The sequence below is a fragment of the Lolium rigidum genome, chromosome 2, assembly GCF_022539505.1.
Source record: "Lolium rigidum isolate FL_2022 chromosome 2, APGP_CSIRO_Lrig_0.1, whole genome shotgun sequence".
Lineage (NCBI taxonomy): Eukaryota > Viridiplantae > Streptophyta > Magnoliopsida > Poales > Poaceae > Lolium > Lolium rigidum.
The window spans coordinates 162426747-162452805 of record NC_061509.1 but is presented as its reverse complement, the minus strand read 5'-3'; the positions used below and the strand labels follow the sequence as shown (position 1 = coordinate 162452805).

General features: G+C 44.1%; 3 protein-coding genes across 4 annotated transcripts; 1 reads left to right on the top strand and 2 right to left on the bottom strand.

Moving 5' to 3' along the window:
• Positions 1-311: 311 nt before the first annotated feature.
• On the top strand, positions 312-3386 carry LOC124692527 (protein PEROXIN-4-like). Of its 2 annotated transcripts, XR_006999579.1 has the most exons (7): positions 312-564; positions 880-929; positions 1503-1622; positions 1707-1835; positions 2160-2289; positions 2554-2711; positions 2970-3386. XR_006999579.1 is itself a non-coding variant. In XM_047225926.1 (6 exons), the coding sequence occupies exons 2-6, from the start codon at positions 924-926 to the stop codon at positions 2640-2642; spliced, it is 474 nt and encodes a 157-aa protein (XP_047081882.1). In that variant the 5' UTR covers positions 312-564; positions 880-923; the 3' UTR covers positions 2643-2916. The 2 variants fall into 2 exon arrangements, 1 of the variants encoding a protein (XP_047081882.1); XM_047225926.1 differs by lacking the exon at positions 2970-3386 and having other exon boundaries at positions 2554-2916.
• LOC124692526 (serine carboxypeptidase-like 34) lies at positions 3050-9477 on the bottom strand. Its single transcript, XM_047225925.1, has 10 exons — positions 9050-9477; positions 4992-5099; positions 4794-4889; positions 4611-4703; positions 4420-4508; positions 4046-4342; positions 3821-3957; positions 3640-3732; positions 3459-3564; positions 3050-3368 (listed from the first exon to the last, which is right to left on the bottom strand). The coding sequence occupies exons 1-10, from the start codon at positions 9306-9308 to the stop codon at positions 3216-3218; spliced, it is 1431 nt and encodes a 476-aa protein (XP_047081881.1). The 5' UTR covers positions 9309-9477; the 3' UTR covers positions 3050-3215.
• Positions 9478-19565: 10088 nt separating this feature from the next.
• LOC124687597 lies at positions 19566-22939 on the bottom strand. The gene is made up of 4 exons (XM_047221375.1): positions 22843-22939; positions 22347-22441; positions 21681-21949; positions 19566-20680 (listed from the first exon to the last, which is right to left on the bottom strand). Exons 1-4 carry the CDS (start codon positions 22870-22872, stop codon positions 19866-19868), a joined length of 1209 nt encoding a protein of 402 aa, XP_047077331.1. The 5' UTR covers positions 22873-22939; the 3' UTR covers positions 19566-19865.
• Between the last annotated feature and the right edge of the window lie 3120 nt (positions 22940-26059).

Genomic DNA, 26059 nt, shown 5'->3' with positions numbered 1-26059 from the left:
TTTACAGTTTTGGTTTACAGGCTCTGTTCTGCGCCAGCCATTTTACAACTTAAATACGCCGAGTTTAAGGGTGTCAAGTGGGATCCCACTTTTGTCCCACTTGTAGTATAATTTGACTTTTTTAGTACAAATTTTGACATCAAAATTTGAACTACATAGTACAAAATGACATCCCACCGGGATCCCACCTTGACACCCTAGCCGAGTTCGGTGAACTCAACTCGCCTTTTTCATGTTTAGGGCTTGTGCTAGAGAGCGGATTTTTAGGGAACACACTGCTACCAAACGGCTTGATTTCGTCTCTTCACATGCAGAAAAAAAAGGCCTCCACGCTACCAAACGCGCGCCCCTAGAGTATACTCCCGTTCCCCTGTTCCCTTCTCTGTCCACCCGTCCTGAGAATTCCCTTTGCTTCGATCCATCAAAAGGAAAAAAAGAGCGTCCTCCGATCCGAGGCACGCCGCACTCCCACCGCTTGAATCGAAGGGACTCAGCGCCAGTTCCTCCTGCGCTCAATTGGATTGGCGTGGATTAAAGATCCATCTGGGCGGGATTTCTTTGTTGGTAAGGAAGCCCTAGATGATTATCATGCTCTACATGTCGACAATAGTTTTAATGTCTCAGTTATGTAGTCTAATAGATGGATTTGGGAGATCCGTTTGCTAGGTGATCTCTGCATTGACAAGAATATTCCTACGAAATATGGATTATGGTCATTAATCCTCGTGGATATATGTTTATTTCTAAATCTAGCCCTTAGATTTTATATTCCTGCGATTTTTTGTTCATGTTACCAAATATTTTCCTTTTATAAGCACCATTGTCATTACGCATTAGAGAACGTAACATCTGCTTTATTTTCTTGGCTGCATTTGACAGATACATTCGCAAATCAGGTTCGTGATCATCAGTAAGGAAGAGAGATGCAGGTCAGCCCCCACAGTTAATTTTTCATCTCTTGCATAGTAAATTAGATATGATGAAGTATGTCAGTAATCTCATACACATTGAATGATTTTGGTTAGTGGTGTCTTGGCCTCAACCAGTACAACCCGGCTGCTAACCTTGTTAGTTCAAGTTAGTATATGATGATTCACTGCAAAACAAAGTTTGTATATGATGCAAAAGCCAGTACACCCCTAATTTAGGTACTTCTTTCGTTAGTGTATCTCTAATATATCCATTCTAAGGCTTAGTAGCTACTGATTCATATCGGACAGCAAGATATTCTGCTGCTTGTTTGGCCAGTCATGCTAGCTAAAGTGTGACGGGATAAATTGGCTAGGTGGAGGATATTTCCTAGTGTCCAGCGCAGCCCATACAGGCTTGTCAGTTGCTTTTTAGAAAACAGTTGTATCGATTTTAACAGGCATAATTAGAACTATCTTGTCTCCGTTTAAATCATGCTATTTTATTTCCTAATGTTCTCGATTAATGACCTTACGGGTTCTTAAAGATGCAATTCGAAAGTTCTGAAAAATCAGAATGTCTTCTATCAATAGGCATCTAGAGCTAGGCTCTTCAAGGAGTACAAGGAGGTGCAGCGAGAAAAGTCAGCGGACCCAGATATCCAATTAATCTGCGATGATTCAAATATATTCAAGTGGACTGCTCTAATCAAGGTGTTTGTTTCTATTGCAAGGTGATGCCAGAATGATCAATACCAGCTGTGTACTGATTCGTTTTCTTACTGTATGTGTCATTAGGGCCCATCAGAGACACCTTTTGAAGGCGGTGTATTTCAACTCGCATTCTCAATTCCTGAGCAGTACCCTCTGCTGCCTCCACAAGTCCGCTTCATGACCAAAATTTTCCACCCAAATGTTCACTTCAAGGTTACTTCTCAAAAGCTTTTTTTGTTTGTTGTAAATATATGTTTATTTAGGGCATTCTCTTTGACTTTTTTTTATTACTTTGCTAAAGGTATGTAGAATTCTAAGGTTGTGGTTCCTAGTTCTTATTAGGATTTTTCTGCTACGACCTGAATCCTTGTTCTGCAAATATAAAGCCATGTGCTGTTAGGATTTTCTTGGTTTCATTGTTGAAATTTCCTGCAACACCTGAATACATCGTGCAAACACAGTTTGAGGTGTCTTTATGATTGTTAAATACAAAAATAAGGGGAATTCCTCAATTTCTTCTCTTGTTTATTTTTCTAGACAGGTGAAATATGCTTGGATATATTGAAAAATGCTTGGAGCCCTGCATGGACCTTACAATCTGTTTGCAGAGCCATAATTGCTTTGATGGCACATCCAGAAGCAGATAGCCCACTTAACTGTGACTCAGGTAGCTTCATATTGTACTCTTTAAGTTTTTCTAACTGCATTACTCATTATTTCTACTGGTGAACTGATTAGTATTTATGTTCTCATTGTACACAAATCTATGATGCATGAAAATTTTGAAGGATTCAGTAGTTCATGATGTGTTATTTGAATTACCTCTAGACTGAGGTGGTAGAAATTTGGTTTCGAAATATGGCCAGCTTTAATACTTTGTATGTTTTAAATTTTCTGCTAGTCCCTGACTATCCTTTTTTTTGCAACATAGGTAATCTCCTGCGCTCAGGCGATATTAGAGGCTATCAATCTATGGCACGGATGTATACTAGGCTAGCTGCCATGCCAAAGAAAGATTAGTTCCAGGGTTGCAGAAGTAAACCAGAGCCATGGTGGTGTCTGGTTCATGTATCACTCGCAAGCTGTCAGGTGTGACTAATGAATATTTGTTTGCTTACCTGATTTGTCTTTGTGTATCTACATTCTGATGCTAAAAATCAGCGAAAAACATGAATTCAAATGCTTGATTTATGATTTAATAATTATATTTGAAAGTGGGATTTGGTACTATGAATCCAATGCAGTATGTACAGTTGAATTGCTTGTATTATACACTTTTAGTTGTTCCCCTATACATGCACAAAGCTTCACAGTTAATTAGCCGATACACTTTGCATTTTTGTTCAGGATATACGTGTACAGTTGAGTACCAGAACACAACAGATTGCACAAACATGGCTATCCAAGAGGCAGGCCACTTTGTTGTGTAAACCAATCAGCACCGTTGACTTCTTTTATTAATTAAACGATTGTTCCAATCGAATTACATCTGTAACACTGGTCGAGAACAAAGAAAAGGAAACCCAAGAAACAAGTTGTTCTTTTTTCTAATATACGGTATCAGAAACAAACGACTTGACACCTGTTTCCTCTCTAGGAGAAGGCCGTGGGAGGCATCTTCTTGTCACCCAAGAAGCTTCTGAAGAGGCTCAGCGCCTGCCTCGGCGTGTGCATAGGGACCTCGTGGCCGGCTCCGCGGATCGTCACGAACGTCAGGCCTTCGTAGTTGATCGTCCACCCACCCACCTATTTTAAGAAGAAATGTGAATTGGATGCTCAAGGGCTAGTGAAGAGTTTCTGCACGTACCGGCTGGGACAGTTAGTCAGGTTAATTACCTGCAGATGGTCGTACCACGGTGTCCACTCCTGGACGCTCTTCAGCCCAAGCTTGTTCAGGGTCAGCCTCGTTGCCGTCACGGGGATCCTCCCGTCAGTGTCACCGCTGCAGCAAGCAACATTGTCATTTGAAAGCAGCTCCGGGTTTGCATTGTTCAGACATGCTGAAGTATCGACTTACCTGAAAACCCAGACCCTGATGCCGCCAGCGATGAGCTTGCGGATGATGGGGAGAGTCGAGGCGGGAGCATCGTTCCAAGTGCCGATCGCGTCGCTGCACCAGGGGGAATAACACATCACATGTCAGCCTGTGAGATCACTCCAGTAGCATTGCCGGTCGGTAGTATATGCAGCAAGTTTACCTGCAGTGTGTCCAGTTATAGCCCATCTTGGTCACGTTTGCGTGCAGCGCTGCCTGGACATCTGGCCGGTTGAAGTAGACCTCGGAGTAGTCGCTGCTGCAGGGGTCGTAACCTGCCGGCCTCATGAACCACCCATGCTGCAACGCGCAAGAGAAACAATGAAGCTGTTGAACCACAGCGATGCCTCTGAAGAAGTCGAGACGGAGATGGACTGTTGGTGTGTACATGTTTGGAGAAGATCTTGGGTGCGGCGCCGTGGACGCCGACCTTCTTGCTACGGCTGAAGGACGACAAGGAAGCGTCGGTGCAGACGGGCGTGTAGAGGCTGTACATGTCGATGAGGCGGTAGACGGCGAAGTACTCGTCCAGCGCCTTGTTGCAGGCGTTGGTCGCGTTCTCGATGCTGAAGTCGCAGTGGGCCTTGATGTCAGCGTAGACGCGGTCGGAGATGACGGCGTGGTCCCAGGCGTACTCGATCATGCCAGTCTGGTCGGTCTCGTCGTCCATCAGAGCATTCCCTATCTGCATCATGCATCATCATCATCATCAGATTACGAGTGATATGGTCCTGAAGGTCATGAATTAGTACAGTTAGCTACCATAAAGCCCTTGAAGTTGATGTGGTTCTCCTTGGGGCCTTGCTTGTTCCCGTCAAAGATCTTCTCGGACAGCTGCGGGACGTAATGTCCTGACAAGAAAGCCACGAGCATCAGTCTAAGGTTTCAGTTGCGTGCTTTGACTGAACTGCATATCTCAGATGTTGACATGCTCTGTGTCTGAGCTCACATACCAGCGTAGCTCTCTCCGGCGATGTAGAACTCGTGGGATTTGTACTGGGGGAAGCGCTTGAACCAGTTGAGCAGGAAGATGTAGGCGTCGTCAGCTGCAGACGTGACAATCCAGTGTTCAGTAATGGTCAGCTAATCTTTTTTTTCTTCAGAAATGATACTGATTGCTCTGGAGGATTGTTTACCGGTGATCTTATCGCCAAGCTTCTTCAGGTCGGAGCTGGTGTTGGTGTAGGAGAAGCCGACGCCCACCGGTGACTCCAGGAACATCAGGTTGGCCTCTGCAGTTTCGAACAAGCTGGAGCATGAATATGCAGATACCGGTACAGCCGCAACGTTTCAAAGAACGACAGTTTAACAGTAGTGAGGCAATTGGTACGTGCCTCTGTTCCAGGAGTAGGGGTTCCATTTCAGCTCCGGCTTGCCCTTCTGGACCAGGAAGGGCCCGAGCTCCTCCGCCTCGCCGTACCCGATGGACGAGCATCCAGGCCCTGCAGAAACAACAAGAGCAACACGAACGTTGCAAGCTCAGAAAATGTCTTTCTACCGTGCACGGGATGGTCCCGTGTGCACGTTTCGTTCGTCGATTTCACTCAGTTTTGTGCCCTGCGATTTGTCCTGCATTGTATGGCTCAGTGCCTCTGTTTCGTTGTGTTCCGTAAATTCTAATTCCGATTGGTATGCAAAATGAAACATTGTGATATACTGCCCCGTTTAAGTTACATTTGCCGACGAAGGAACAAGGGACAAAACGAAGAAGAAATGCTGTCGATCTCTGCTTCACCGCATGGCGCGCGAGGGCGAGAGACATCGACGCGACACCGGTCACCGTTAATCATAGCCCTGCAAGATAGCTAGCTCGCTAGGCATGGACCGGCAAGATCCTTCCCCCTTTCTGCCCCCGCCATTCTTGTCCGTTGGAGCTCGGCGCATGTGATCGAGAATTCGAGATCCACTGACTCGGCATACAGCGCGACAGCACCGATCGCTCTACCGATCGCCTGCTAGCTGCCGTTTCTTCTTTCTTGCCGGTTCGTCTCCTTTTGTTTGACCGCTTCGATCCCGTCGGCGCATATGCAGACATGCATCGCACTGTACGTTTGTGGGCAGTGCTGCCTGCGCTGCGCCCACCTCGCGCGCATGCGTTGCATTGCATTGCATGGTCCACTAGCTACTTGCTGCTGCCTGGCGCCGTTGTTCGTGGGGTTGAGCTAGTGGCGGCTCTGACGTCCCCGAGATCGCCTCTGGAAGATCCAGCGCCAACCATTGCTATATTCTTCTTGCTGCCGGCCCTTGTGTACGGGGTCATGCCCTCTAGCTGGAAGGGTACGTTGGATATGGTGGTTCCATACAAACAAGAAAAGTACAATCCGAGCTGAAGATACAATTCAGGCTCACGGGTGCACTAAACCCATTTTATGAAAACATACTTCATAATGTTAAAAAAAATTGATTTTTTTTTGCATGTACAAGTAGACAGGTCCGCGCACAGATTTTTGGGAAAAAACATTTTTGTGCCCGGCTTTTACACATGCCACAAAAAATGTTCTCTCCCCCCCCCCCCCCAAAAAAAAACTTATATGATGTCTGGATATACAGACAAAATTTTATTTCACATTTTTATATTTTATGTATATTTTATAATAGGTTTATATACACCTATGAGCGAAAACACCACGTCCCGAGCCAGATTTGTATCCTGACCCTCGGAGTGGCGTGGAGGACGTGCTTGTTAGCTAATTAAAGGAGGTCGATCAAATCAAACATCGCCATAAATCGCGAGAGTATGCATATAGATGTGCACGCACACAAGAACGTTGTTTTATACTGCTATCTTGAAGGCATGCGTCACAAAAGGACAATACTAATTACTCCCTTCGTCCCATGAAAGTTGCCTGAGATTTGTTAAAATTTATATATATGTAACTACTATTTAGTGTGTAGATACATCCAAATTGACGGAGGGAGTAGAATGGTTTGGCTAGTTAGCATTTTAACCGTTATTGCCTGAAATACAAAGCTTGACACAAAGTACTATATATCCAGGGCCTGCGGAACAGCTGATGCAAGCACCTCTTCTATAATTTGACGAGAATGGATTGCTTCGGCGCTTTGCTTGGGACAACGACCGGCAGTATTTTACAGATCGTCACGAGGATTACGTCAAGTGTTCCAGAAGATATAGTGCGCTTTGGAACAAACACAGTGAATCTCCACAGGCCGCGCGCATATATATGCGTATACGTACCCCGGCCTTAATTCGCTCCCGGAGCCAAGCTAGAGCGTGTGTTGACCAGGACTGCTGCTGCTAGCTAGGGGTAGTAATCAAATCCGTTTAAGCTAGCTAGCGCATACAAGCACTACAGACTGTGTGTGAGGGTTACTGTAGAATGTGTAGACACCGTACACGCCCATCATATTCTCTACGTACGGGACCAGCAGTCCAGCAGCTATGAACAATGCCGCGCATGTCTAATCATACGGCGCATAGGAGCATGGCATGGCGACATATCTTGTGGACAGCAGCTTCGACCGCTACGTACAGAGTCTGTGGTCCTCGCCGGCCGGCCGGCCGGCCGCCTTGTTTCGTGCTGTACAGCACGTAGCTTGACCGTAGAATTGGCTAGGGTCGGATAGAAAAGGAAAATGGAAGAAAAACGATGCCGGCCGGGTGGGCGTACTCAGCTAATTGCTGCTCCATTTGCTACCCATGCATATACGAGCTGTAATCCATCCACTAGATGTGTAAACTGAGGTCGCCGGAAAAAGCTGAGGCAGAGACGCAGAGTATAGTTCAAAAACTACTCATGCAAGCTAACTAAACCTGTTGGTTTATGTATGCACACTAGTTTAGGATAAGTAATCAGTTGTATGCAGCTCAGGAGTACACTTGTACTAGATATAGTATATGGCGGCACCAATTAATTTGGACACGAGGGAGTGTTTTTTTTTTTGGCTTGTTAGTAGTAAGCCCAAAAATCCAGTCTCCATCACCTTCAGAGTATATTATCATGGAAACCTATTGCAATATACTACCTCTGTATTTTTCAAATGGAATATACTACTACCTCTGTTCACTAATATAAGACGTTTTGAAAAAATAAATTTGCTTTCCAATACGTAGTTATATATGACATTCGCTAAGCTTCTGAAATACAGTTTCATATACATGCCCCTATCCCAAATATTAGTGCTTCCCATGCATATGCTCTCTCTGTTCACTAATATAAGATGTTTTATTTTTCCAAACTAAAAACCTAGGCGTGAAGGTATGGTTTGGACATTCCGCCCTTATAACATTTGTAAAAACAATACAGGAAAATTTACAACCCTTGTGAAAATCACAAATGAATTTATGCATAAGAAGCACTAACTTGTGTTGTAACCCTTTTGCACTTTGGAGATCTATCTGCCAAGGCCAGATATTTTTAGCCCATTATATTTTGGACCTTGGCAGGACTCTAGATGCAGCTTTGACTGCTAATTCCTCTTGTAATACCTAGCCTATCAAAACGTCTTATAATTAGGGAAAATCTACACATTATTTTCATGAGTCTTGTTCATGATGATATATGAACCAAGGCATGGAATGTTTTGGTGTATTTTCCCTAGAATATCATCATGCATGGCCGTGGACTATTATAATATCGTTTCATTGAGGCATATTTATACAGTTTGTTGTTTTCCTATCTGATTTTCATACAGCCTGTCGACATCTTATGTTTGGCAAAAAAAAAAAAAAAAAAAACTGGTCAAACCTTTGTCACTGAAAAGCGACTCATCGTAAATATGTGACCGGAGGAATCGGAGTGGAGTTAACGTGTACCTTCCATGGACGTTAAGTAGATCATCAAACAACAACTACCAATAACCAGACTAACCAGAAAACGACTGTTAGAGAATATATACTGTACTAACAGAGTCACTTGATGGGACGTCTGCTAGCTCTTGATCACTTGAAATGTCGCTCAATTGGTTGGGGGCGAGTGCGCTGTTGATGCTGAAAAACACGCTTTCATTTGCAAGAGCCATCACAATTCATAATTCACACGACATGTACTGACGTACATGTACGATCATCTCTGCTGTAGAGACAACGCGCGCAGCCTAACTAACCACTTCTATTCTTAAACTTTGGAAGATTCTTCCAATCTTCCCTAGCTTAGTAAATCAACGAAACTTGGAAGAAAGAAGAAACACGTCCGCCTCAATCAATTATCAGAGGGCGATAGAATTCAAGCCGCTCAACCGTTCCTTTCTCCATCTCTCAATCCCTATCTACTTACCATTTACCGCATACGATCGATGAGGCAATGCAAGACTTTAAACCATAGTGCCGTGCAAGAAACAGCATATTGATCAATTGATGTATGCGTAGGGAGTGTGTGGAGTAAGTTCTAGGAGCTATAGCAAATTCGATGGATATATGGTGGTTACGTACCGCCGTTGAGCCAGAGCACGAGGGGCTTCTTGGGGGCGTCGTCGACGGCCTCGAAGAACCAGTAGAAGAGCGCGCGGCCGTGCGACTCGTTCACGGTCACGTACCCGGCGTACTGCTGGAACGGCACGGCGGGCTGCCCCGGCAGCCGCCCCACGCGGTCCGCCGCCTGCTGCTCCGGGTATCTGCTGCCCCGTGCGGCGGAGGCGCAGAGCAAGAAGACGAGAGCGAGGAAGCAGCTGACGGCGGCAGGAGCGGCCATTGTTTGTGGTGCGCTAGCTGTTGCTGCTCTGCCGCATCACCACATATCCCCGGCGAGGTATATATATAGGGAGGTGAGAGGAGAGAGCTGGCTGAGATTAACGCCGAGGGACGTGCTGTCATCGCGTCACTATATAGGAAATTCATGAATCGTCGAGTTGATAACTTGACATACCGATACTCAACTCAAATGATTGGTTCCTTGCAAGGGTAGAATGGCATCTGACGCCGGCGCATGTCAGAGTAGAATGCGTTTCAGAAAAATCTGAGTCGCACGAGCGGATGGGTCCGTTTCTGGAATGCGACATGCCCTAGCAGTTTTCAAGGGAAGTTAATCTTGATTCACGAGGAATATCTATTCTTGTTGACTAGTACCCCGTTCGTCCATCTAAAAGAAAGCACTCCCTTCGTCTAAAGCTAGATTTCTTTCTAGAATTAAGGACACCAATTAAGGGTGCTGGAGGTCCTTAGTTTGTTTCCTATCCAAAGCAAGACATGCAAGAAGAGGAGTGCTAGTTAATTAGCTTTGTTGACATTGATTAAGAGCAAAGTAGGAACACATTGACTTGAAGCATGGCGATGGTGGTCGAGTTCCAGGGTGAAGGCTCTTTGAGTTCGAGGTTCGTCGACTTCCCGTCCGTAGAAGGGCTCCGTCTGATCCAAGGCAAGGGAGGAGTTGCGGCGGCGCGCCGGCGGCACGTCCTATTGCTCGTCAACGCCATCGGGTTCCAGCTGGACTGATCTGTATTTTGGTGTTTGTTCTGGACTTTCTTGTAAGGACCGTGTTTTAATATATGTCTTCACTTCCCGCAAAAAAAAATCCATTAAAGCAGGGGAGGGTAGAATGTGGAAACAAATTGTTGACCACAAATACAGAACTAATTAACGACTCCAATATCTTTACTAGTAGAACCAACAATTGTTCTATTTTCGGGAAAGGAGTTGTGAATGTTATTAAATCCATTAAATTTTAATATAGATGGCTAGTTGGTGACGGTAAAAAGGTCAGGTTGTGGGAAGACGCCAGGCTAGGTTCGCCCCCTTTAGCCGGCCAAGGTCCAATATCGGAAAATCTAATCCATCTGTAATGAGAGGTCTGCCAACATCTCACAAATATGGGATGGAATGGAAGACAATTAAACTGACTTTTAAAAGATTATTTCACTCCTGGTATGATGGAACTTTGGTATGAGATTGAGGAGATAGCTTAAGGCATCTCCATCGCTTCATAGATGGACTCTCTCATTTGCAAGTTACAAAATAAGGGCCAATACTCATCTTTTCGATAAAGGGAATATATTAATATCGAAAGATACCAATTGCACCTAACCTCTGCAACAAAGCAATACCCTAATGGTAGTACGGATGCACATGGCCAAAAAAGAAAAAAAAACAAGAACAAAAAGTCCCGCTAGGGTATACAACCCTAACAACAACAATACATTCACCACCAAGACAACACCTGAACTCCAGGATCTCCAAAAGCGACGTCTATAAGAAGGGAACAGTGCAAGCGTCGTCGTCGCCCGATCAAAAGATCTTAGGTTTTCACTCTGAAGATAGTCTCCGCTCTCAAAACAATGCCTTCAACAAGGTCATTGCTAGGCACAACCAATTAAGGGCAGACCTTGGATTTTTACCATGAAAGGTAAGACTCTGAACTTCACCTGTCTTTGCCGCTCCCACTTGCATATTGTTGCTGCGAAAACCAGAACACCAAGCAAGTGCCTCTGAAAGGATCGTATGACACGTAGAGAGAGGGGGGGGGTGTGAATATGTGTTTTATTAAAAAAAAATCCAATTTAGACTTGACACAAAGGTAAATTCACTAGATATGCAACTATGTGAATTTACCTATATGATAAGATGCAAGCAGGCAATACAAAATAAAAGTTACGAGTAGTAAAGTGTGGTAAAAGGATAGAGGTAACCGAGGTGGAGCACGCGGAGACGCCAGGGTATGATTCTCGTAGTTCCTTCCTTGTAAAGGGAAGTACGTCTACGTTGGAGGGGTGTGGTGCCACGAAGCCCAACCAACGCCACAAAGGCCTCACCCTATTTTCCGATGAGCAATGCCACTAAGGCCTAGCTCACGCTCCACACTAAGTGGTTGCCTTAAGGTCACAACCGGCACCTTTACACAAAGCTTGGGGCACACATCCACAACTGAATTGGAGGCTCCCAAGATGTAACCAGAAAGATTTACCCAAGAGTAGCTTCGAGTTCACCTCACAAAGATCCACTAAGAATGGTGATCAAATACAAATTCCTTTGGTGGAAAGGTAGATACAGGTCTCCTCTATCAAATCCTCAAGTATTGGGAGATTTGAGTATGGGAGTAGAGAGATCTAGCAAGTTGAAGCTCTAACAATGGGGGTCAAGAAGATATGCAGGAAAGTTGACTTGTTTGAGGAAGAAGAAGCTCTTTTTATATGCCCCCCGCTGGATCGAGCTGTTGGAAATTTCCTGGCCGGTAGTACCAGCAAGGTTGGGCCCGTACTACCGGCCGCTTGGTGGACGTGGCAGAAGGGCAGCCGAGCGGGGGCGTGGCGGCCGCGGGCAGTGCGGTACCACCGTCCCTTGCTGGCCGGTACCACCGACTGGATGTGGTCGGTACCGGCCGTGGTACCACCATAGGAGCAACAGATATGAAAACTTCGAGAAGGAAGGAAAATATAGCAACGTAAGGCGCACCCAAGCACAAGTCCTTGGCTGTAGCCTCGGGGGCTACTCCCATCGGGAACGCTGTCCGCGTGCCCGATGAAATTATAAAAAAGATGATAAGAAGAAAAAGTGAGCATATTTCGAGTTATGTAAATAACTCTACATATACTCCCATCGGGAATGCAATATAAGTCATCCGTTGACTCAATAAAATGTGCTATTCCATCAGCCGAAAAAGCACTCGATAATATATTCTCAGAGCGCCAAAGTTGCGAACAACCTCTGAATGCCGCAAAACTTTGCAAAGGTAAGACCCTAGATCCGTTCTGAGTGGCGTGGCGCCGTCTCTGACGTCGGTTTGCTACTTTTTTTCGTATCAACAGATACGAAGAAAAATCCTAACGGACGCGTTAGGTACCTGATAAAATATGACTGGGACTCGACAGAATGGTAAGACCTTAAGCGGCACCTGTCGAAGTTTACACCGGTATCCCGAGATCATGTCCAGGGACGTGATCTTGAAGTAGGTTTTTGCGGATTGCCACTAGAGCAGTTAACTAGTACCTGATCCGTCAGATGAACTAGCCCCAACTACCATTATCCATGTACAATATATAATTTCGTATCTAAAAATATGTTATAAAATTCAAAGTTGTTGAACGAATATAAAGTTGGAGATTTTCCTTGACTCTGCGATTCAAGCAAAATCTCGGGGGCTACTGACATAGGCATCCCCAGTGAGCCTGCCAATGGTGGTATCTGGGGTTTACTGGAGGCCCACGACCCGAAGGATAAAGAGAATCGGAAGCCCGAATTACTATTAAGGAAAGCTAGAGTTGTATTAGGAAATAATACTTGTAATCTTACGGATGGGTTGGAAACCCTTCCGGACTCTGTAAACTTGTGTATTACGAATCCCTCGGCTCCGCCTCCTATATAAGGGGGAGTCGAGGGACAAAGAAAGCATCGAATCATTGTCTCACAAACCCTAGTTTTCATATCGTCGAGTACTTTTCGGCTGAAACCTTCGAGATCTACTTGCCCTCTACTTTCGACTAAAATCCTAGTCTACAACCCGTAGGCATTGATAAGTTAATCCCTTGTCAGTGGGGGTACTGGAAGCTCGACTATTATGCCGGTACCAAGCTTGGCCGCTCGAGCGGTGCCACCGGCCAGGGCCTGGCGGTGGTACCGGCAAGCCACGGGTGGTACCACCGGCCAGGGCACTCCCTCGCTTAGTCTTCTCTATTTCCTTCACTTTTCTTTTTCTATTCCTTTTCTTCTTCCTTTCTTGTTCACTCATTAATACAAATAGAAATGCCCAACTGTAGAAATCATCCATAGCCCACTTAAGGAGAGAATTAGCACGACACCAATGAAGCTCTTCAATCTTTTGTGCAATATAAAAAAACCTACAATTCTTATACAAATAATTAGTTAAATACAACCGTTGTCATCAATACCAAAACTACTTCAAGAGATATGTTATTTCACCCTCAACATCACAGAGACTTGAACCTCCATTGCTAGTCCTCCAATCCAGCCTTCATGATATTCTCCGCCTCTGATTTCACCATGGACCAAAATTTCATCTGATGGCAACACAAAGCAGAGCATCGCGGCCAAACGGTCGGAATAAAAGCATGGGTGCGCACTACCGAATACCACCCGATCAAGCAAACTCTAGGCATAAGGTGCACTGTTACATTCGCCGGCGGAGCCTTCCGGAACTTATCACTCTAGTCAGATGAAGAAGGACCAGCATCAGGAAGGTCACCATCTTCGCAAAAGAATAATCCTAGGACATCAACCTTTATTCGGCGAAGTGCAAGGCATGGGATCTCGTGATCCACCATGTCTCGCTGGCCACCTCCGACGGAAGGAGGAGGCCACCGCCGCCATGCCCGGGGGCGCCGCCCTAGCTACCTGGTCATGCAGGCAGAGCAGTAGGCCATCAATGCCACAGACAGGAACAAGGTGAAGGAGTTCGAGGCTCTCTAGGACCGAGTGGATCCAGATCGCCCCAAACTCCCCACCGCACCCACCATCGCCGCGCCTCCGACCGCTATCGCCGAGCACCACCGCAACCAATGGAGAAGCAACGTGCGCCACCGCCGCCACACCTAGCCGCATCCAGCAGGGGCCCTGCCACCACCGCTCCACGCCAGCTTTGAATGGCGGGCGGAGGAGGAGCCCCGGTGCGGCACGCGGCGCCGCCACACGGGGGTTAGGTCAGGGGGAGTCACTTAGGTATTTGCCCGCCAATACTCATCTATTTTCCTATACCATGCCATCAACTTCAGAGCTATTGTACCGGTCCTTATTCTCTCTGTTTGGAATCTCAAAATTCCTCGCATAGTTCAGATATTCCTTTGGATATTATCTCACAGTAAGATCATGACTAGGGATAATCTAAATAAAATGCAAATACACAAACCTGAACACTATCTATTTTGCTCTGAAAATTAATCTATGCACCATCTGATGTTTGATTGTGTGGTGGCCAACAACATTTGGATTTTAATTGTAGAATTCTTCATTATTTCAGTTGGCAACTCCTATGACTTTGTAGCTAGATTCTGGCCGTCAAATAAGAAGAATAATATAATTTATATTATAATATAATTAATTTGAAATAAATATATCGTTTTCTCCTATCCACAATCCTTAATTTATAATGTAATTTAATTTCACACGATTAATTTCTTTGATTTTAGAATATAAATTTCAACTTAGTTTAAATTAACCTGAAATACTTAATCAAGTAAAACCAATAAAGAATCAAATATCTCTCATCCATAAAAAAAATGAGGAATTTGAATTTAATGGAGGAGAAATTACAAGAATAGAAGATATTTTTAATTTTTGAAGGAATTTTTAATGACATTAGATTTGATTTAAAATTATGATAATAAAAATTGTGATGTAGAATGGAGATATAGCCATTGGGCCGGATTCTACCAAGGGGAAAGAATCGGACTCATAAATAATTTATGTAATAATATTTGTGAATGGAAGCTCAATTTTAGATTAAAATTGGAATCGGAGTAAACAAAATGAGTAACTTGGCATTATAATTTTGTATTCTAGGGATATAATCCCTTAATATAGAAGTAGTATCAATGATATAATCCCGCCATTCAATAATTCTTGTGTTGGTCTTAGAAAATTTGAAGTAAAACCACAACAAAAATTATGGAACGAAGGGAGTGTGTTGTAATCCAAGATTTTATGCCAGCTACTATAATAGTGACATTGATTGGGGAGTGGTGTTTTGGAACATGGGTGTATATGCTCCCTATATTTTGAAATGCATCTTACACATATTTTAAATTTCAAAAAAATTGAAACAAAAAATTGGTACGTACATCTTCACGTGCTACGCGCTCACTAAGTCGTTTCATAAAAAATCGACTTATCATGTGACGTGTGTAAAAAAGACAAAATTCAGTGCTAAAAATAATGCTTTTCACATGATAAAGTTTCTCCTTTTTACATAGACCACAAAAAAATATTATTTTTTCGTGAAACTTGACGAATGCACATACATAATGAAGATGTACATGTAGAATTTTTTATCCAAATTTTTCGAAATTTCGAAATATTTTTTTTTGGTAGAGGGAGCATACGCACCCGGGAGCCGAATTGAATTTCCACATTGATACCAGCTATGCACCTAGCTTCCCAACTCTGCCACCAAAAAAACATGACATGTTTTGTTCAAAAAAAAAAATGACATGTGAGTGACTTTGTCGAAGCGAGATTTTGGTATTGAATGGGTAAAAATGGAACGAGACAACGAGTTACTCAAATAGGGTACTATACAGAGAGCTTTATTACACATGGTAAAAGTTTTTCAAACAAAACGTACATAGTTGAATTTGATGATGCGCGTAACTCGTAGTCAAATTGGAGGACTTTGCCTGTGCGGCTTTTTTGTTTGCTCCTCTTGAGCTTTTGTTTCTTCAAAGTTCAAGTGTTCAATGGCAATTTACGCAAAAATAACCCTTTTCTGAAAGAAAAGCATAGACTGATCCTCTGGCCGAATTATTTTACCCATCTAACCATTTTGTGTGGCGCTTTTCCCATCGGCGGCACACATCACTGTGTGGCGCCCATTCCATCGGCGCCACACGTCCATACGAACGTGGCGCGATCGACGCTGACCAACCGACGTGGCAGGATGTGTAGCACCGTTCACATCGGCGCCACACATGTGTGGCGCCGTTCCGAAGGGCGCCACACATCCACTTGTGTGTGGCGCCCGAGCTCGCCCCAGCCCGAGCCAGCTTCTTCTTTCTCTGTTTCGTGAAGGACGGCACCAGGCCGGTAGTTCCTCCTCGCCCCCCCCCCCTCTCCCCCACCAAATCCACCACCAAATCGTTAGATCTGTCCGGCCAGTCTCTTCTCATTCCCCCCCCTCAAGGTATTCTCCCTCGATCCCCTTCGTTTCATCCATGATTTTCTCGGAACCCTAGATATGAAAATCTTAGAATTTGAATCCATGTGCTCATGTATGTATGTGTTGAAATCCATATTCTCATGTATGTATATGTATTCATGTGTTGAAACCCTGCATTTGTTGAAACCCTAGACATCAAATTTCAATGAATGTGTATGTGTAGGAACCCTAGATGTGAACGGCGCCACACATCCTGCCACGTCGGCTGGTCAACGTCGACCGCGTCATGTTGGCATGGACGTGTGACGCCGATAACATGGGTGCCACACAGTGAGGTGTGGCGCCGATGAGAAGGGCGCCACACAAAATAGTTAGATGGGTGAAATAGTTCGGCCAAAGGGTCAGTCTGTGTTTTTTTTTTCCGAAAAGGGTTATTTTTGTGTAAATAGCCGAGTTCAACTAATAGTAGTATATAGCATCGTGACACAACAAATAAATACTACTCCCTCAGTTCAAATTTAAACTAAAACCACGACAAGAATTATGATCTAAACTAAAACCACGATAATATTATGCAACGGAGGAAGTAATTAAGTTCTTCAATAGCGCTATCTTGTTAGCGCTGAGGTCCGCCGCTGCATTGGTTGTTTCTTTTAATTTCACATCGACGTATGGCAGATGACGACCTTGGCAACTCCGCAGAGCATTGTGTGGCCATATACCTTGCTCCGACGGAAGACCTCAGACTCTAGAAACCGCGGGGTGTTCAAGGACAGTAACGAAGCCGCAACGATCGTCCTTACTGCAATCGTATCGACCGAGTCTGACGTTTTGGATGCATCAGTTGAATACGGTTCAGAAAGGTCAATGTTATCTCCTGGTGTCACGGTCCATAGCGTTTTTCTTGGACTACATCAGGAGGCGGTAGCGGTCCGGAGCATTTCCCTGGCCAAGTAGCTATGAAGTGACTCACAAACAACTAAACATAATGTAATTTAACGTCTTGTACTGGCACAAAGAACATTTTCAATCTGGCGGCCGCTTCGCCGATGGATTTAGCGCTTGCAGTGGTACTACTTATTGTTGATCGGAGGAAGTAGTACAAACCAGTGTTGTTAATTTCGAGAACCTTTACACATCTAGATGAAGTTTCAGCCGGCCGGCCGGAGAACTTGTCCGGCATTTGGCCTGTTTCCGGGCTGACGCATGGGGGTAGCCAGTAAAGTAACCCATCGTTTTGTTTGCACTGAAAGCATGATATCAGATAACTAAGCTCGTCAGGGCCGGTCACCATCAGTCATGATCCTAAACATGTTTGACCACAACCGCCAAATCATAGTGGAATACAGCGTGGGAGTAGTATCATTTCTCTATGCGACACAAGTACACAAAGGTGATTGATACATACGACCCGTTGAAGAACGTGCCGTCGTAACAAAGGCCATGGAATCTTCTAAACAATATGGGCGATAGCATCGCCGGATATGGACGGGCATCGAAGCAAATTCGGGTTTGGTCATCGGTTCGCGTTTAATCTGCGCAACTGAAAACTTCTCTTCCATTCGTAAGGTTCAGGATTGCAGATTTCCTTTTTTTCCAATAAGATCATCCTTTTGAATGTTATCTCGATGATGTGAACGCTTAGAATTGCAACAAATGCTACCGACATCAGTCAATCCGGCTCAAGATATTCTTCAGTTCGGGAGGATGAGAAAACATTTTTCAACTTTTAATGTACTATGAAGAAAGAAAAGCAAGCAGGGGCATGTAATTATAATTTCTTCTATAGTTTCACAGAGCCTACTTGCTAGAAAGTGCTAGTGCTAACATGAAAGAAAAAGAAAAGACAGATAAGTTTCGTGTGCAAAATATAAAACCGAATACAGATTAGCTTGTCTACGAGTAGAGACAACATCTCCATCATCATAATCGTGTGATGCCCACACAAATCATCATCTCACTTCCCTAACCATGTGCTACTCGTCCGAACTGGAAGCATAGACTAGCGTGCGAGTTGGTTGTAATCATGTGCTACTCGTCAGTACAGTGATGTATGTGCAAGCTCCTAACGTTCTCGCAAAGAACTGCTAGTGGTTGTAATCATGTGCTACTCGTCAGTACAGTGATGTATGTGCAAGCTCCTAACGTTCTCGCAAAAAATGACTTGCGCTAATTACCGTGCAGAAAATCTATAGGCATTATAGATTGAAACGGAGGGAGTATTAAAATTCTGGTATTAAAAACATTGTCGCAAGAAGGAACAGAAGAAAATGAAGTGTCCTAACAAACAATCGAACATCGGTCACCCACTGACCAGTGTATACATGATGTGTCTCGCTATCCGTTCACTAAATATTCTTTTTCATACCAGTATGCACGTAGTGACAAGCTGACAGCAACTTGCTTGTTGTTTCCACAATAATTCTACGGATTGTTCTATTCCCAAGTAAGTTGGCAGCTTAACTTGCAAGATATCTACTCCTTGGTAAGATATGCTGCCCTGATTAGATGCTCCGTGGTACCAAATATCACTTGAGTATCAGTAGGTTTCAGATTAAGAACAATACAGGAGGAATCTTAAAATACATTAGCTTAGATATCTGAGTTGGCAACTTGCTATGTATAAATACTTGCAAGCAAATTCAGCATGTGCACGGCAAAAATATTCAGGATTCGCGGAGCAGCGATGGGACCTGTGATAGATTTCTTCTGATATTACCAACATACGAGTGTTCTTTCGGTGCAGTTAGCTAGATCGGCAAGATACCACCCAGGCACGCGTATGCGTGTTCCAAGGATGAGCAAACATGCTTGCTACCCATACACGACAACAATCCCTTCTAGGGATGAGGAAGAAGAGACGGCATTTGGTCAGTCAACTCGCATGATCTTCAGTGAAGCCATCTGCACGGAAGTAATTGCCATACAGTACGATACAGTCTGTCGATCTTTAATGGTTTACGTGTATGGCCAAAAAAACCCAGTTCGACAAAACGTCCAAGATACTCAACATAGTGGAGGTACTCCATGTCAGGATACCAGAAGATTACTCAACCTGTTGGAGTTCCAATGTCTCTGTATTTATCTGGCTGAACAGTTAAATATAGAAGTATTGAAATGTTTGTTTCTCCAAAGCAAAGGTATATTCCCTTCTTAGTAAGTTGGATTTGGATAATAAAAACAGTTCAAGAGTTCAAACAACATAATTACCCCATTAATATTCCCTTACTAGTAAGTTGGGACGGATAATAAACTAGTTCAAAGAGCATAACATCATTGGTGTTTCTCTTATTGCTACAAAAATAATTGTGAGAAGAAATATGACAGAGGCACTTCACTTTCCTCAAGCAGCCTGCGGACATAAAAAAGAATTGCCGTAACAGTTTCTGGAGTTTACCAGTCTTCTGTTGCAATTTACCGCCTCATGGGAACAACCATACATATGTTGGCAAAAACATTACATGCGGACCGGTACAGCTAAGAGTTTCAGAACTAGCTCCATCTCCTCTTGTCCTCTTCTTCGTCAACTGGGGTATACCACTCCGGTCGCGCCTTTGTGCTGCTGTACCGGTAATTCAGGAAGAGCTCTTCATCACATATGGACCTTGTACTCACTAGCACAAGCGTCTTTACAACAGGCGACTCCTCGGTTTGTTTACCAGAACCTCTGGACTTGAACCAGAAGGAACCAAATCTCTTCATTGTAACAGCCTCATCACCGCCAAACGCAATATTCGGGATGTATACTCGCATGTCCTTCTCTGTCAGCGGAAAATCATATGGGCAGATCATGACATTAGGAGTTGACCCTGCTGGTGGATGGTTCGCAAAATGGCCAAAAGCTAGCGGATTTCGCCGTTCAAGCACCTCCCCAAAGTTTTCACTGCGGCTTTTCTCCAGGGGCTTGTTAAGCATCCTCCATGCCCGATCAGAGTTGCTCTCTGGGCTTTTGGGTGGTGTTGTATTGTAGTCAACTGAATTTGAACCATCCCATATTTCTCTTGTTTCACCACCTAAGTGCCATGGCTTCGCATTGATTATCGTTCCATCGTATCTTGTAATAAGATAGCTGTTGCATGCATCAATTCTTGGGTACCCAGGGATGTATCGATAATAAGCAGGTGAATATATAACTCCAGGGTAGATGGCTAGGACAGCACCAACGCTAGCTTCTCCAGATAAGAATAGACCCTGACCTGCATCTTTGTGAGGAATTAATGATGGCTTGATGTCAAGGGTGTAGCCCAACTGAGCCCTGAATTTGTTTGACAATTCAGCTCGAGTTAAAGGTCGAGTAGCAGGTACAGCTGCACTGCAGAGTATGTGGATCAGAACACAGCTTGCTAGGATTTATTAGATAATACAACTATGAAAAACTTGATGTATATAACTGTATCTCCCTGAACACATTGACAGCACAATTCCTATATATGCAAATGCAAGAAAGAGCTTGTGGTAAACAACACAAAAAGAAACATTTTTAGGATAAAGAGTTAACTTGGAATCTTTAAGTCGAACATTTCAGGATAAGTCATGATGGAATCGGCAAAAGATAGGTGCATATAATTATGTGTGCTTAACCAAGAACTTCAAAGAAACACTGAAAGCATGATATTACTTAAGGATGCCAAATTATGGTAAACAAAACTGAAGCATAAATAAAGTCCATAGAGAATTCCAAAAAACTAAGGAGATGCTTCATATCACATATCTAAGGGCCTGGGCATGTCTGCGGAACCATAATGATAGAAATATAAGATGAAAACACATGAAAATGTACTGTGATTTCCATATGGACACCGGAGAATGAAGTCCATGATCCATGCGGCCATTCTCAGGTTTCAACGAATATGAAAAAAAATCATGGATATATAGCTTAGGCTACATCTTGTACACCTGCAAAAATTTCATCCAAAAATACGACCATTTCTGGCCTGTACGAAACAAACAAGCTACATGTGAATAACACAAGAAACTATTCACTTATTGCTTCTCTTTTTTGCACAGACTACAAATGGTCATATTTTTAGATAAATTTTCGTAGGTGCACAAGATACGACATAACAGATGTCCATGGACTTTTTTCACTTCCTCTGAAACCTCCGAGGAGTCCCATATAACAAGGGGTGCGGATGCAACTTGTTGCAGGAAATTTCAAGATAGTATCTCTGGTTGCAGAAGTTAAAATATCATTTGTTTGTAATCATTAGGCAGCAAGACAGGTTACTCAACACATGCTTCATTTGGATGATATAGGCCCAGAACTGCAAAAGTGCCAATGCAATGGACTTAGCAAGAACATATTACCTGGCTTGTTTGCATTTGCAACTCCTGTGCCAACGGCCAAACTCAAGCCACTTCGCCGAGAATTATTATGAGCACCTGAAGGAGACTGCGATGGATCCTTTTTTGTTTCAGGACGAAGAATGTTATCCATAGTTTTGCATATATGCTTAAGTTGGTAATTAACATTTTCCTGCACTTGTTTCTGCTGGTCAGTAACAGATGCTTTGCTAGCCATGTCAATAATCTCCTCAGCATCCTTTTCTTCAGAATTCTCTCCCAAGCGATAGTAGCTAAGTTCACACAGAAAGGAATTAGGAAATTAGTAAACTATGCAAATTCGTACAGAGTGTTGCAACGAAACTTGGCAAAGTGCGATTTCAAAGAATGTAGAATATCCAAACACATGGTTCGGAGGCTTGAGCCTTCAGTTGGCGATAACAGAATAAACTAGAGGATGAAAAATGTCTAATCACATGGATAATAATAAGATTGATTTTTTTTGTAGCATCTAAACTATGAGAATCCAATAACCACCTTGATAGACTACAGAGTAAACAAAGTTCCAACTGTTGATCTCGGTTCTCTTTTGCTTACGATGAGGAAAAATGCTAGATATGGCAAGCATGTTAATAATCTACAAAAAACAAGTGAACAGGAACAGGGAGTTTTCTTCAGATACTCATATACCTTGTATAGAGAAACAAACGATTTACGTCAGCATCAAACTGAAGATGCCGTGGGTCTCGAGCGAACCTTGGACTTTTTGCAAGTGTTCTGATTGCCTGGAAAAGTGGAAATGAACCAGCAACTCGATTAAAACAGCAAATGGCAGAGTTCTAAGGCAGCCCAGAGTAGTAATGATGTGCTCATTTGAGTTGGGATTACTCAATACGCAGAGGAATCACATAGAATTTAATAAATAGAATGTAAAATACCTCTACCCTAGATACAAAAGCGAGCACGATTTGGAGATTTGAGGCAAGCCGCAAGCACATTCATACAGCAATAAAACTGCGCAGAAATTTCACTAGACGCCATCATCCCCACATATAATTGACTTCAGGCAAACCCTCACGACAAGAAGTTGTCTCATTTCGCGTGCTCGTTCTTTACAGCAGAACGCGAACCAAAGCAGATCGAGATCCGGAGATAGTTGCGAGATGCGTAGGGGAGAGAGGCGTACCTCCTGGAATTTGTTGAAGAGAAACGCCATGCTGGCCCGGCTGAGGTAGCCCCCGCCGCCGGATTCTCCTAGGTTTGGCGGGAGCGGAAAGACCTGACGCCGGCTGCCGGAGCAGTGGTGAAGAGGAGCGAGGGTTTAGACTTCAGGAAGGGGGCGATCAGTCTAGTCCTATGAGAAGAAAGGGTTTTCGTTTGGGCCGAAAGACCGCAACACATTCTCGTGGGCTAGGCAGGCCACCTTGAGGCCTTGTTCGGTTAGTCCCGTCCCGGGGCCTCAATCCACGTGGATTAGCCGGGATCATCAATACCGGATGTAACGGTCCAAGAAAATACCCATATTAGTTTGATTTGTTTTTGTTCTTTTTTGCATAATCATGTCATATTCATCCACACCTTGCATGATTTATAAAATCCTATAAAATTATTTTGTTATAAGACCTTATTTTGGTTTTGGAAAGAAAGAAAAATTCAGGGTGAAAGCCCAAGGTCTGGCCTTAACTGGTTGTGCCTGGCAATGACCTTGTTGGAGGCATTGTTTTGAGAGCGGGGACTATCTTCAGGGTGAAAACCTAAGATCGTTGATCGGGCGACGATGGTGTTAGCGCACTGTTCCCTTCTTGGAGGCGTCGTTTTTGGAGATTCTGTATTTTAGGTGTTGTCTTGGTGGTGGATGTATTGCTGTTGTTAGGCCCGAGATACTGTAGCAGGACTTTTGTTTCTTAGTTTTCTTTTTCTTTTTTTGGCTGTGTGCATCCGTAGTGCCATTAGGGTGGTGCGTTGTTGCAGAGGCTGGATGTAATTGGTATCGTTTTGATATTAATATATTCCCTTTATCGAAAACAAATACCATAAGGTTTATAAAACCTTCCTATCCCTTTTCCTATTTTAAATAAACTAAATCAAATAGTTTGAAAACCTTCCAAACTTGTTTTAAAAATAAAGGAGTGCTTGCAAAGTTTGGCTGGTCTCAAAATCTGACGTGTTTCTCCAAACTATCCATCCTAGGCCTTTTTCTCCAAAGGAGCTAGCCATCTGCCTTCCCTTCTTGTCTTCTTCTTTACCAAGCACGAGAGGAGCATGAGCTCCGTGGCCGATGTCACGTCCTCAACCACTCTCTCCTCCTTCCTGTTAAATTCCTCCCCCTCCCCAGCAAACCCTAACGCCTTCCCTCCCTCGCGCCACCACTCTCTCGTTAAATCCCCATTCGTTTCCCCCATTACGAAACCAAGGTTTAATCGACCAGTAGGACAAAGATGTGACTTCTGAAGGTGTTGCTAGCTGAATAGTGGCAGGGCGCACTACCGGTGTCAGCAATAACGTGGAACCTGCACACAACACAACCAAAGTACTTTGCCCCAACTTGCAGTAAGGTTGTCAATCTCAGCGGCTTGCTAAACACAAAGGATTAGACACGTATCGAGTGGAAATAGATGTTTGCAGTAATTAAAGAGAACAGGATTGCAGAAAGTAAACAAAACACGATGATTGTATCAGTGTAAGAGAAAAGGACCGAGGGTCCACTGTTCACTAGAGGCGTCTCTCCATAAAGATAAATAGCATGTTGGGTGAACAAATTACAGCTGGCCAATTGACATAATGTCGACCATACATGATAAGATGATTACTATGAGATTTGATTAGGCATTACAACATAATACATAGACAGTAATCCAACTACGTCTATGACTAATAATCCACCTTCCGTTTATCCTTCCCCTTTCAGTAATAAGTTGCAAGGAACAGATTATCGCATTAAGCAATGTGTGTAAAGTAAATAATAGAATTACCCTCGGATAAAACATTGTTGTTTTCTCCCTAGTAGCAACAGCACATCTACAAGCTTAGAAGTTATTGTCACTCTCCCAGATTACTAGAGGCATCAACCTACTATCGAGCATAAATACCCCCTCTTGGAGTCCCAAGCATCTACTTGGCCAGAGTATCTGCTAGCAATGGAGTGCATGCAAGATCACAAATAACATATGGCATGAATATATAATCAACCTCAACATAGTATACAATATTCATCGGATCCCAGCAAACACAACATGTAGGGTTACATAAGGATGATCTTCATCATGTAGGGCAGCTCACAAGATCTATACATGAAGCACAAATTGGAGAAGACAACCATCTAGCTACTGCTATGGACCCATAGTCCAGGGATGAACTACTCACGCATCACTTCGAAGGCGGGCATGGAGATGTAGATTTCCCCCTCCGGTGATGATTTCCCCCTCCGGCAGGGTGCTAGGAAGAGCTTCAGAACCTCCGAGATGGGTTCTGCGATAGCGGCCACGACGGAACTTTTCGTGGATGGAGGCTCGGGTCTCCAGGGTTTTCCCGAGATCGTGAATAAATAGGCGAAGGAGGCGAGGTCGATGGCCGCCTGGGAGGCCCACACCACCCCTAGGCGCGGGCCACACTCAGGACGCACCATGGGGTGGTCTGGCCGCCCTATGGCGCCACTTCGTCACCCCTCCAGACTCTGTCTTCGTTTCGCTAAAATATTGACTTTAGCTTTTGCTTCGTCCAACTCCGAGAATATTTCTTGTACAACTTTTCTGAAATACAAAACAACAGAAAATAGGGCACTGTGGCATCTTGTTAATAGGTTAGTGATGGCGCGTGAGACACACGTCCGTTGGGAATCCCAAGAGGAAGGTGTGATGCGTACAGCAGCAAGTTTTCCCTCAGTAAGAAACCAAGGTTATCGAACCAGTAGGAGTCAAGGAACACGTGAAGGTTGTTGGTGACGGAGTGTAGTGCGGCGCAATGATACGTCTCCAACGTATCGATAATTTCTTGTGTTCCATGCCACATTATTGATGTTATCTACATGTTTTATGCACACTTTATGTCATATTCGTGCATTTTCTGGAACTAACCTATTAACAAGATGCCGAAGTGCCAGTTTGTCGTTTTCTCGCTGTTTTTGGTTTCAGAAATCCTAGTAAAGAAATATTCTCGGAATTGGACGAAATAAAAGCCCAGAGGCCTATTTTCTCACGAAGCTTCCGGAAGTCCGAAGACGAAAGGAAGTGGGGCCACGGGGAGCCAAACCCTAGGGCGGCGCGGCCCCCTTGGCCGCGCCGCCCTGTCATCCGGGGCCCCTGTGCCCCCTCTCGACTTGCCCTTCCGCCTACTTAAAGCCTCCGTGACGAAACTTCCGAGTACCGAGAGCCACGATACGGAAAACATTACCGAGACGCCGTCGC

Coding starts and splice junctions, on each gene's coding strand:
- LOC124692527 (XM_047225926.1), top strand. Junction 1,623..1,706: donor AGTGGACTGCTCTAATCAAG/GTGTTTGTTTCT, acceptor ATGTGTCATTAG/GGCCCATCAGAGACACCTTT. Junction 1,836..2,159: donor ACCCAAATGTTCACTTCAAG/GTTACTTCTCAA, acceptor TTATTTTTCTAG/ACAGGTGAAATATGCTTGGA.
- LOC124692526 (XM_047225925.1), bottom strand. CDS start 9,308: ATGGCCGCTCCTGCCGCCGTCAGCTGCTTCCTCGCTCTCGTCTTCTTG. Junction 4,509..4,610: donor CGCCGGAGAGAGCTACGCTG/GTATGTGAGCTC, acceptor CTTTCTTGTCAG/GACATTACGTCCCGCAGCTG. Junction 3,565..3,639: donor ATCAGGGTCTGGGTTTTCAG/GTAAGTCGATAC, acceptor TGCTTGCTGCAG/CGGTGACACTGACGGGAGGA.
- LOC124687597 (XM_047221375.1), bottom strand. CDS start 22,872: ATGGCGTTTCTCTTCAACAAATTCCAGGAG. Junction 22,442..22,842: donor TCTTCAACAAATTCCAGGAG/GTACGCCTCTCT, acceptor CCACTTTTCCAG/GCAATCAGAACACTTGCAAA. Junction 20,681..21,680: donor TGCAAATGCAAACAAGCCAG/GTAATATGTTCT, acceptor TCTGCAGTGCAG/CTGTACCTGCTACTCGACCT.